This window comes from Bidens hawaiensis, unplaced genomic scaffold (assembly GCF_021521415.1).
Source record: "Bidens hawaiensis isolate Kalapana, Puna unplaced genomic scaffold, B.hawaiensis_p1.1 tig00007049_1, whole genome shotgun sequence".
Classification (NCBI taxonomy): domain Eukaryota; kingdom Viridiplantae; phylum Streptophyta; class Magnoliopsida; order Asterales; family Asteraceae; genus Bidens; species Bidens hawaiensis.
The window spans coordinates 1,233,149-1,245,727 of record NW_027491485.1 but is presented as its reverse complement, the minus strand read 5'-3'; the positions used below and the strand labels follow the sequence as shown (position 1 = coordinate 1,245,727).

At 33.5% G+C, this 12,579-nt stretch overlaps 1 protein-coding gene across 1 annotated transcript; it reads left to right on the top strand.

Moving 5' to 3' along the window:
- Nucleotides 1-4,179: 4,179 nt before the first annotated feature.
- Nucleotides 4,180-6,685, top strand: LOC143634448 (putative serine/threonine-protein kinase PBL28). The gene is made up of 3 exons (XM_077102533.1): nt 4,180-4,730; nt 5,046-5,951; nt 6,234-6,685. The coding sequence occupies exons 1-3, from the start codon at nt 4,314-4,316 to the stop codon at nt 6,543-6,545; spliced, it is 1,635 nt and encodes a 544-aa protein (XP_076958648.1). The 5' UTR covers nt 4,180-4,313; the 3' UTR covers nt 6,546-6,685.
- Nucleotides 6,686-12,579: the final 5,894 nt, after the last annotated feature.

Genomic DNA, 12,579 nt, shown 5'->3' with positions numbered 1-12,579 from the left:
CTGGCTATCGAAAGCCTTAACTGACCAAAATCGACCATGATTGTACATCAATGACCATAACTAATCTTAATTTGTCCTAAACAACTCTAATTTCCATATTTTTATCTAATTAACCTTATTGACGTGAATCGGCCCAACTGACATTTCCTTAATTTTCCCGGTGCCTATCATCTCAACAGGCTAACTCATTCTAGTCTAGAGTTTATTCATTTCTCATGTCCCAACATTAATACTTAATCTATTAGACCATGCGTACTCGGCTCAAATTATGGCGTTTCGGGGTTAAAACGTTGGGGGCACCCCCCCCCCCCAACACGTTTTGGCTTGGCGTTTTCGGATGGGCATTTTCTACAAAACGCTATCATGGCACACACTTTCAAACATTTGACTGTTTTTAACTGTCATATTACCGTTTTTTTAAACAAAAATAACAATTTTTTTCTGTATAATCATCTTTATCCCCAATCAAAACTCACCAAATTTATAAATCTTTCTTTCTTAAACTCTATATATCCTCACACCAAATTCCTTATAAAACCTAATTTATGGATTTTCCCACTTTTATATATAACCAATTTTTCAGCCCTGACCAGCAAGCCGAAGACGACGCAGAGGAAGAGGCGATTACAAGTGCAGTTGTGCTCGCGACAACTTATACGAATTCTATTAGCTCTCGAACAGGACCGTATTTTGACTACACATGGTCTTAGTTAAGTAAATAACAATACATAAAAATGTAGATGGATTACTAAAATATTCGTAGCTCATAACTTTTATAATCTATATATCTCAAATGATAATATTTTTATATGCGTTTAAAGGTTTTTTTAACACATAAAACTTTTATCTTAGCAAACATTTTTTCTACTTAATTATACAAGTAGTTTTTTTTACTCCCCAAATTAAACCGGTTAACCTATCCCTCCTCGTTTTCGTTATTTTATCCATCCCTAAATTCAATTGATTTCATCGATAACTCTAAATCATATCAATTGTGAGCTTTCCTTCCATCCATCTCTATGTCAATGCATATATTTGATCCAAACAACCGACGCTTCACTCTGAACCACCACTACATCTAGTTTTAATTCGTGATTTTATTACATTACAATTTTTTTCCAAAGGAATTGTATATTTTATTGAAGGTATCTGTATATCTTTTGGCGATTCAAATTGTGTAGATATGAATAATGTATAAGAAGAATATATATATATTTTTTTTTGTGGTAAAGTATGATTGGGGTTTATTGAAGTTTTGAGATTAGAATCACTTTAATGTAATAAAATACAATTTGACATTTAAAGTTAAACAATTTACCCAGAAAATGTCACCACATGCCTCCCTTAGTGTTTTAGCAGTCAATTTATTGAATTTGTGGCTCTATAATTGGCTTTCACATGGCTAATTGTGTTGTAACAATTCTTGTAATCTTCTTGGGCAGAAATCAATAGGCGCACACGGGGTCAAAGTTGCAAGGCTAAATGTCTATAAAAAATTCACAATGATGATTCAGCTTGTGCTTGAAGTATGAAATTTTTGAAGAAATAAGAATGTCATTTAATTTTTTATGGATCCTTTTAATAGTCTGTCACATTCTCACTTGTGATAGATCAAATATGAAGTAGTGCGTCGGTTGTTGAACAAGACAATACATGGATATGAGATGTCAAAAAACAGTACATAAGGATCATCCATGTGCCAGCAAAATGATAAAAGGTCACTGCATGATTAATAGTAAGTATTCCTAATCCTAATTTTAACTTCACTTTTATACATCATGGGTAGTATATATTGGAAAATTAACTCATATAGACTCATCATAATTTTAATCTCTTTTGAGGATCCAGTATATTTATTTGTCAATTGTGAATGGAACTTTAGCTTTTGTGCATAACTTATATTAATTAATAACACTGAAACTGCCCAAGCTTTGTTTTAAAATCTCTTTTAGTAATTATTTTTCTATAACTGTTTTTAAATTAATAAACAGACGGTACTTCATTTTGTAAATTGTTTCTTCTTGCCAGGATGGAACCTTGACAACATCTCTAATATACAGGTGAGGGTTCTTATGAAATTTTACTTCATTATCTTTATATTTTATTTTGAATAATCACCCATTAAGTTAGTTTGGTAGGAAACAGAGTTTTATTTAAATGTTAGCTAGTGGTGAAAACCTAAGCTCTTGAAAGCATGAATTTATTTTGAATATAATCGCCCGTTAATAAACGGTTCATAAGTTTTAATCAATAAACTATATATAGGTGCATTATTTCATTTTTTAAACACGATAATGAAAAATGGGCCAGTTAAGATTGGATGATCAAGTTTAGAAGAGACTCCACGTATAGTAAACTTGCACCCACAAAGCTTCCTCGTGATGTCAAAGATCTAGGCGCGAGTGAGGTAATGTGAAAAGACAGAAATACTCCTGTAGGCCGATAAATCTGTAAAAAAAAAAAAACTAATTATGGGGCATATTAGGTCATTTTTCTGAAATGGGCCAGGTTGGATTGACCCACAAATAATATATTCATTTTAATATATTCTATTCATGCTTTTTTTCATATTATTTTTTCTATAAAATGTTGGCCTGCTAGTGTAAAACCTTTTTTTTGTGAAATAATTTTTGCACTATAATGACTCGAGTTTAATATATAACTGTTTGTTGAAAACTAAAATTTAGGTCGGAGATGAAGTTTTCCTCAAAAGTATTCTAAACCCTACCGAGTATGTAGAAAGAGGATGGGTGAAGAGCTTAGACCCAAATGAGCTAGTTGGTGGTACAGAGATTGGACCTAAATGGTGTGAGATAAATGTTGAAGTACCAATAAAAGTAGATGAAAAGTTGGTGAGACCATATGGGTTATTTTCCACAATTCAAGATTGTATCGGTGCATCCATCGCATGGCCTTGTCCATTCATCTCGGTATGTATTTGTTAAACTTGTGATACGAATAATTTTAATAACATGGAACTTAATGCTTATACATTGATGGTTTATTTAATTGTAGGTAGTCCGTGAGGATTGAGGACGTACGCATGATGACTCGGGATTTTATGGTGCTGGTTTCTTTTATTGCTTTTAATTTTTTTTGTTGAATGTTACAATAGTTTATGTTGGATATATAATGCTTAAACTTATTTATGTTTAGTTTTTTTTGTTATAATGAAGTTTTATTTCTTTCAATATTTAGATGTCCATAACCGTATAGTAAACTTGTGTGTGTGGACGTTTAAAAAATTGTTGTATAATATGATTTGTTAGGACTTCTAACTTTTGTCCTAAACGTTAGAACATTGTAAAAGTGTCATAATATGTTTTTTTAGGACGTTTAAGTTCATTGATATATTATGCGACCATAAAATTTAGTTTCATAATCTTGTTGGGGATTTTAGGACCCTTTTCTTTTCTTGGTACTATAATGTTCCATCATCAGGGTCCTATAAATTATTTTTTAAGGACACTTGTATGTGTATCAAAAGTTTACAATTAGGTAAGCACATGTCAAAACATAGTAAAAGTGTCCTAATATGTTTTTATTAAGACGCTTTTTAGGTTGTTAATGGATATATTATGCGACAATAAAATTGGTTTCATAATCTTATTTGGGATATCAGGACGCTTTTTGAGTTCCGAGACTTATTACAACCCCTTTACATGAAACGCTTTTCTCGTTGGTCCTATTAAATGAAAGGTCCTATAAAATAGCATTTTATGACGCTTTTGTGCGTACTAAAATGCCCTTTTTGTTGTAGTGGCAACAAATAATTTCTCAGACACATGCAGAATTTCAGTTGGTTATTTCTATACTTCGTATAGAGGTGAACTCGACTGTTTTGATAAAGAAACACCTCCATCCATAGAAGGGGTAAATGAAGGCAAACCATCCAAGAAGCAAAACACTGTACGTATAAAACGCATCCGTCCTAGAGATGACGAGCAAGGAGAAGAAGTGTTCTATACAGACATTGAAGTGCTTAGTAGTGTTAAGCATCATAACATTGTCAGTCTACTTGGATTTTGTATTGAAGGTTCTGACATGATCATTGTCACTGATCACAATGTTACTAATAAATACATTTATGATTCTTTGGAAAACGCCAATGACAAGCGTATTTTGACATGGGAGAAACGCTTGAAAATTTGCATTGCTGTTGCACACTCATTGAATTACCTTCACTACGAGATCGAACCAAAGGACGATAATAACCCGTATTTTAAACAGCTACACCATTGAGCTGGAAGAAAATTGGGAGGTTAAGTTATTTTGGTTTGGGTTATCTGTGTTGATGCCTCCAAATCAAGAAGATGAAGCTCTATATCTCAAGATGCCTGCTGACACACTGTAGCAGGGTCCACCTGGATCCAGAATATGTGACGAGTGGTAGGTTAAAAAGAGAATCAGATGTTTATAGTTTTGGAGTAATTTTGTTTGAAATTCTATGTGGGAGGTTAGCTGATGATCCAATTTACCTGAAAGAGAGTAGCAAAGGGCTAGCCCATGTAGCAAGACAAAGCTTCAACACAGGAACAATAGAGGAGATGATAGATCCTATAATAAAAGAAGAAACCAATGAACACAATTGTTTTCTAATTAGAGGACCCAACAAGGATTCTTTGCACACATTTATTAAAATTGCACATCAGTGTGTGGCAGAAACTCAAGACAAACGTCCAACAATGAAAGTTGTTGTCAAGCAACTTAAGAAAGCATTATTCTTTCAAGTAAGTCAATGCCCTAAACAGTTAATTACCATGTTCTACAAATGTAAAATGATTTGTTCACATTAGATTAAATTAATGAAGTACAAAGTGAATTTCATATGTACAATGTACAATAGTATCTAACTTAAACCGTTCTAGTTAATTTTGAAAAACCACACTTTTGAGTTTATAACTTCTGGTCTTTTAAGTTTTTAACAAGCTACTTTTATTTATAAGCAATGAGTCAATCACCAGAATTTATATATTATTTTCAAAGACTAATTTAATCATCCATCGTAATTTAACAGTTCATTGTTATCTTCTCGTGGTTGACAGGAAAACAACAAGGACAGCCTTAGAATTCCACTTGAAGACATAAAACAGGCCACACAAAACTTCCATGATGATAATTGTATTGGTGAAGGAGGATTTGGGAAAATCTATAAAGGAAACCTTCAAGATGGTGATGAGTTTAAAACCATTGTAGCAAAGCAATTGGATACAAGGCATGGTCAAGTGGAAAAACAGTTCTTGAGTGAGCTACAAATTCTTTGGGAGTATAAACACGAGAGTGTCATGGGTCTTGTAGGCTACTGTGATGAACTGGAAGAAAAAATCATTGTTTATGAGTATGCGCCTAGAGGAAGTCTTGATAGGTACTTGAACGATGCTTCTCTAACATGGATGAAACGACTTAATATATGCATCGGTGTCGCAAGCGCGTTGGATTTCATTCATGGAGGAGTTGGAAAACAAACAAAGGTGATACATGGAGACATCAAAACTGCAAACATTCTACTAAACCATGATTCGCAAGCAAAACTTGCAGGTTTTGGGCTTTCATTAATAAGCCCAGTAACAACAACTCTGGGTATAGAGTATGTCATCGATTATGCATGTGGCACACCGGGATGCATGGACCCACTTTACAAAAAATCAGGATACTTAACCATCGAATCTGATGTTTATTCATTTGGTGTGGTTATGTTTGAGATTTTGTGTGGGAGATCAACATTTGTAACCCGCGAACATGAGGGTCACTATCTACCAGAATTCATTAAAAACATATTTGAAGAAGGAAAGCAAAATGAGGTGGTTTTCGAGCAAATAAGGGAACATATTGTGCCTGAATCATTGGCTACATTTCAAGAGATTGCATATCAGTGCCTACATGTTGAAATAGAAAAACGACCAACAACAAAAGAAGTTTTAATGCAACTTAAGATAGCTTTGGAATTCCAAGTAAGTAATTATCATAGTATTACCAGAGCAGTGTTTCTTGGAATGCATTCAAATAAACCAAAACTTTTTAACTTAATGACATAAAACTTTATGTATACATCTTTTAAACAAATATGGTGAGTCAAAAGATGTCAAAACAAGAATGGCTCTATCACATTCTTATCTTTTAAGTTTCAACCGTTTAGTATAATTTATGCAATATTAATAAGAACAGATTCATCAAAAGTTTCTTTGTACAATTCTCATTTATACCCGTTTGAAAAGGTTTGTTCTGCTATGAAGGTACCTACAAAACCGAAGGTGAATGATCAGTCAGTAATTAACATAGAAGAAACAGTAATTAATATAGAAGAAACGATTTCTGCTGACGATATTGATCAGCCCAACCTGGATACTAATGAATCGGATAAATGTCTTGATATATCTGAAAGCCAAAAGAAGGAGGTAGAGGATTATGTGCATGCCTATAGGTCTCCGGCAAAAGAGGTCTTCATGAATTGGACAAGCCGACAATGGGAATATTTTGTAGTTCTTTGTCGAGAGCTACAAATCAATCCGGAAGACATGGATGACGAAGAAGAGGTAGCCTCTTAAAAGGATGGTTTTGTTTAACTTTGGAAGATGTTTTTGTAACGAGTATTTCTTATGTTTAAACTTGTGTTGTTTTTCAAATTGTTTGAGCTTGCCTTGTTTTTGTTTTGACTCATGCTTACGAAATGACCTTGGATGTTTGACTGTACTATATCAAGTATTTATGTATATATAGTTATGTGCTTTCCTAATCATGATTTGCTAAAGAGTAAAAGGTATGTAACCGCATGCAGATATCGTCTAATTTTGTTTTGTTAAAACTTAAAACGTAAATAGATTTATATATACTTGAGTCACCTGCTTAATAGTTTAAGGTGGAAAAGCTTAAAAATATTGTAACATTAACTCACAAGAAGCCTCCACATATATCATCCTACTTAGGGCATGTTTGAGATTGAGTTTGAAAAATGCTTATTGGCTTATACGTTTTTTCAAAAAACCATTTTGAAAAGCCAGAATTTGAGGCTTTTAGAAAACTGGTTTTTAATCTTTTCAAAAAACTAAAATAAGAAAAAATTTTGTGATTGGCAAACACATTTTTAAAAATGGATTATTCATATAAACAATTCCAATAATTCGAAAGCACATAACATCCATTTTTTATATCATTGTCAACTCACGATCAAAGTATGTTACGTGTTGCAAGTGTTTTTATGTTAAATGTTGTCAACTAGATTGCTAGTATATTTAGTAACAAAATCCTTAGGACGAAAACATATCATAGAGCCTCACGCTTTTAAAAGCAGACAAATTAAGTGGTTTTGAAGTTTTGTGTGTGAGCTACAACTATGAAAATCATAAACCTATGTTTAAAAAAATAAATTTTGAGTAACACAGTCGAAACACAAAACCATAATCATCGATAACATCATAATATATTCTAGACCAGTTTCAAGAGACGCATGAAATATAAAAGCCATAGCTGACAAAATTCAAAACAGAAAATTGATAAACTAAACCAAAAACATATAGTCTTCTTCTTGAGCAGATTCACCACTCTGCTTGTTGTGCTTCCTTGCATACCTCTGGTTCCTTAAAAACTTAGGATCCATCTACAAGCCAAAACACAATCATACATCATTAATAACCTTATACTGTTAAGAAAGATTAATACCAAACATATTAATCAAATCCATAACAAGTCAACATTCAGACTGTTAGCCTAAAACCAAATCAAAAACCAAACATTTAGATTTCAAGTTTTCAAAAATTGTTCAGTTTGGATTCAGTTTAATTATTTGAGCTTTAAACTTTTAGGCCTGAAAAAGTTTGGGCCCAGAAATTATTGGCCAAAAATATGTCCAAAACCATGAATTCGGGCTTTAATATTTTTATCAGCTAATATTATACCTATAATATTTGAAAAGCCCTACTCATTAAATACTTATAATCTGCTTAAAAATAAAACTCAAAAATGACAAACCATAAACTCGGCTCATTTCCGCTTTTGTCACATTCAATACCGAAACAAAACCAAAAGTTCAGTTTTTACAACAACATAAACCTAAACCACCATTATTAATCGATTCAGCTATTTATGTTCAGTTTCCGGTTAGAGGTCAGTTTTTTTATTTCATGCAAACCGGTGTTGTAGAACTCGCTAGGCGTTAACCAAAACAAAACCGAAAGTTTGGTTTTTACAAAAACATAAACCGCCATTTTTAAACGATTCAGCTATCTGTATTCAATTTTCCAACCAGTGTTGTAGAACTCACTTAAGCGAACTGAAAGTCCGGCTCCGGCCGTCTGTTCGGTGGGAAGTTCGTTTATGTTTATCTGTTTAATAAACAAACCAAACAATAACAAAAAAAAATTGTTCGGTAAGCTTAACGGGCGAACACGGACAAAGGTTGTGTTCGTATAATAGTGTTCGTGAACGTCCGGTAATGTCCGTTCAGTAGCGTTGTGCATGTTGGAATTTCTTGACGAATGAAGAATTTAAAGCTTGTTTCTCATGAAACACTAGAAATTTGTGGGTTTTGAATTCAAACTGTTAAGTATTTTTGGACATCATGTCGTGTAACGTCCCTTAATGTTTATGTTAAGTATTTTGATACGTTTATGTTTGTTTGTCCATTAATGTTCATTAGCGTCCGTTTGTCCATCAGTGTCCGTTAGCGTCCATTTACAATACTAACGAACGAACACGGACAAAGTCAATTCCTTAACGAATGGACACAGTCACAAATTTTTGTTCGGTGGAGTCTGTTTGTCCAACAAAACTTTTTTTTTTAATTGAACATGCTTTTAATGTTCTTTTAGATAGGAAAATTGGTTTTTATTGGTCCCAACTATTTTACTTTTGTCGGCGCGGGTCCCAACTATCATTTTGGCTGGCAACGGTCCCAACTTTCATATACGTTGATTCCACCGGTCCGCGACTAACGGAGTACTAACTCCGTTAGGTAACAACTGATGTGTCGTCCTAGTTGTCAAAATCAGATGACATGGGCATCCTACGTGAACCGGCTGTGTATTATAACTAACGTTTTATACTTAAACATTTTACAAACATAAATTCCCAATTATACACCACCTAAATCCCTAAATTCTCTCAACTCATGAACCCTAATTGCACCTTCCAGTCGATTCCCCTCTTGTATTCACTGGTCCATCAACACACTGCCCATGCGGCTTCTGATTGCAACCAGATAACAAATCAAACTATAATCATAATCCTCATGTATTCATAGATCCAATAGATCTATATCTTTTATCTTCATTACACGGGGCATTGGGCCTATTACGAAGTCAGATGGGGGGGATAATTTTACTTTTATAACAAATTGACCAAATTTACGCTTAATGGCTTAACCTAAATAAAAAATAAATAAATAACACAACAGCTGACAATGCAAGGTTTCGAACCCCTTAACTTTTGCATGATAAACTTTCGATTATTATCGGGCCTTGAAAAATTGTGTACCCTAAGCGGCCAATGAACCCCGCCACACCTCTCTAAACAACCCTGCTTACATATTTGAAGTCAAAGCTTGATCAAGCTTAAGACAGGAATAACATCAACATGCTAGCACATAGATTTACAGCGGTTTGGGCACATGTTAAAAATACGCCTATGTCCACTCCTTGGTGTGCACCAAGAGTTTATATAAACTAGTAACACCTCACTTAAATGTAGTGATCACCTTTGGAGCGTCTCTCTAAAAATGATAGTAATTATTACTTTTAACTTTTCACTAAGATTATTATAATCACTCTTACGAGTTTCTTCCTTTCTAATAGGATTCACATATCTATAATCTAAGTGGTTGGAGAAAGATATTACAATAGATTTACCAGACACTCTTTCTCCTGCACTTTAATCTTGAATCTTGAGGTTTATAATGGATCGATATAACACTAGGAGCATCCACAATGGGTATGAAACCCAATGTATGGATGATGTATTGATGTTGATTATGGCAGACAAGAGTGGCACCAACTTTCCTTGTTGTGGGCTGAAAGTTTGTTTCATAAGTTCGTGTCTGCAGACTTCATCCAAACAACGTAGGTCGCAAAAGGTGGGACCCTACTCTCACAACCACACGTGTGTGTGTAGAATAAAATTAGTTTTTGAAAAAAGTTTGAAATATGATGTGGAGGTTTGTAAATGTTTGTTGTTGTAAATGCTCTAAATAATATAAAAAGTGATCACTTTCTTAATGCGTAAGAGGTTGGTGAAATGTTGAAGAAATATATGTTCTTGGCATGCTTAAATACCCCAAGAGCAACGAGTGTGAAAGGTGAAAAAAAGGGGTGACTATATGAAAAGAATGAAGGACCAATTACTTTTGAATGGCTAATTTTATTAAAATAGTGACAAACCTAGCAAGAAGCTAGATTAGTTGAACAAAACGTACATCACCCTATTACAATTTCTCCGAAGGAAAAATTACACTGTGTTTCCGAATCGAGTCCAGCCCATTTCTCCCTAATTTTTTATCATATGAATGTACACCTTTTGATCTTCTATTTGATTCGATTAATCGAGACTCGTGTGTTGTTGAAAAGGGTCTCATTTCTCGCCTTCTATAAACTTAAACACACCATTAGTATCACAACTTGAATGACCTTTTTTGGGAGGGGGTTTGAAACCTCAATGTTTTTATGCAAATCAAGGAACAAAAATTGAAATAGTTTGCTTTATCGGATTTAAAAGAAGCACGGGTGTTATAGTTATAGATCAAAGTTGACTACGCCAGACAAAGATTTAAAAAAAATAATAGTAAAAATAAATAAAATTAAAAATACTTTATACGTCAAACATCTTTGCCTACACAACAGTGTAATCTTTTTCCTCTTATTTGTGCAATCCAACTTAATTTTCCTAAAATGATATAGAAAATAATCCTATCGGGGTGGATATCATTCACCATTCTATAAAAAATACAATATTTTTTATTAATTTTTCTATGGTTTTAAATTTTATTTTAGTTTATAAAATATATTCATGAGAGATTAAATTTTATACTATATTCATATAGTCGTGATCACTAGTTTGAGTAACGATTGCTCAATTTTCTTTAGCTTCATATGGACACGATTTAAATCGCTATGAAGCTCTCACATAGTAGAATGTAAAATTTATATAAATAAAATATAGTTATTTACGTCCAAACTCAATGAAAAAACCTCTAATTTTTCATTATTTTCCAACAAAATGTTGATCTTTTGCTTGTGGTGAACAAGGATTTTTGAAAATAGAGATTTCTATGAATACATAGGTCATGTTTCACTTAGATGGTTTGATTTTTTAAAATCATCAAATTAAAACAGTGTAATAGATACGTATACGCCAACAAATGCTATTTTTTTTCATAGAACGTTAATTATCATTGTTAAAATCATTTGGAAAGCATTATAATCTTGTTCAACTTCTATCTATAAACGTGGACATTACTTCCAACAACGTTTTAACAACCATTATACGTTTACCCGACTTAACGAGTCATGACACATCCTCATATCAACGCCATTTTCAAGTTTTGGTAGAAGCTAAACACCCATTAAATTTACTCAAAACAGTAAGTAGTTAAGAACATAAAACTATACTTGACATTGAACAACATTTGCGTTATAGATTATGTAGGTTTGCATTCCATTGGGTCTAATCTAGTCAACATCGAGTCATTTTTTAAGACATAATAGTCATTTAATGGACTCTTTTCTCTTCCCTTTGTTATTATCTCCACATACTATCTAATAGTTATACATTAATGTGTCCTTTCATTCTCTCCTCCCTTTCGTGACACCTTTTCATTGTCTATTTTACTATTCTATATTTCAATATGTTGTTGCTATACTTAAGTCATCACTTTATGCCGGTGGTAGTTTACTACATGTGGGTTATTACTTATTATATGAGATTGACGCTTGATGACGGGGGTAGCCCAAGGGAATAATAAAATGACTGGAACACATTAACGCTAAAAGGGTTAAAAGGTTAAAAGATTCATTTCCCGCCCAAACTTATGTAAACAAGTACCCACGTGCTACAGTATGATGTCAAATCACTGTTCACATCCTTGTCCCCTCTGACCAAAGGACATGCTCAGATAAAGTATTAATATTTTAATCATGGACTAACGGTCCAAAGCTTCCCGCTCATAAAGGTCAACTCTCTATGCAAGCTGGAGGTAGCTTAGTTTGTACACTGGACAAAGGGCTTGGTCTCTTCTTCTATATAATAAGAACTAAGTCATAAACAAGAACAGAATAAGATCTGGGCAGATAACATACTCTCCCTTATCTTCTCTTCTTCTTTGAGAAATATGTTTCTTGCTTATTTCTTTCTTACTTCAATAACTTCATAGCTTCACCAAGAACATCATCCTAGAATCGAGTCCAAACATCACGGTTCTGGACCCTCGGTGAACTATAACAACCAACTACAAACTAGTGAACCTCCTTCTACGTTTTGCAAACGTAGAGGGACACCACGACCTGCGTTAGGCTAACCTGAACCCTTGAAGCCTTTTAGCCTAACCAGTCCATTCACTATCATTGGTCTTATTTTTGTTGTAGCAACAAGTTGGCG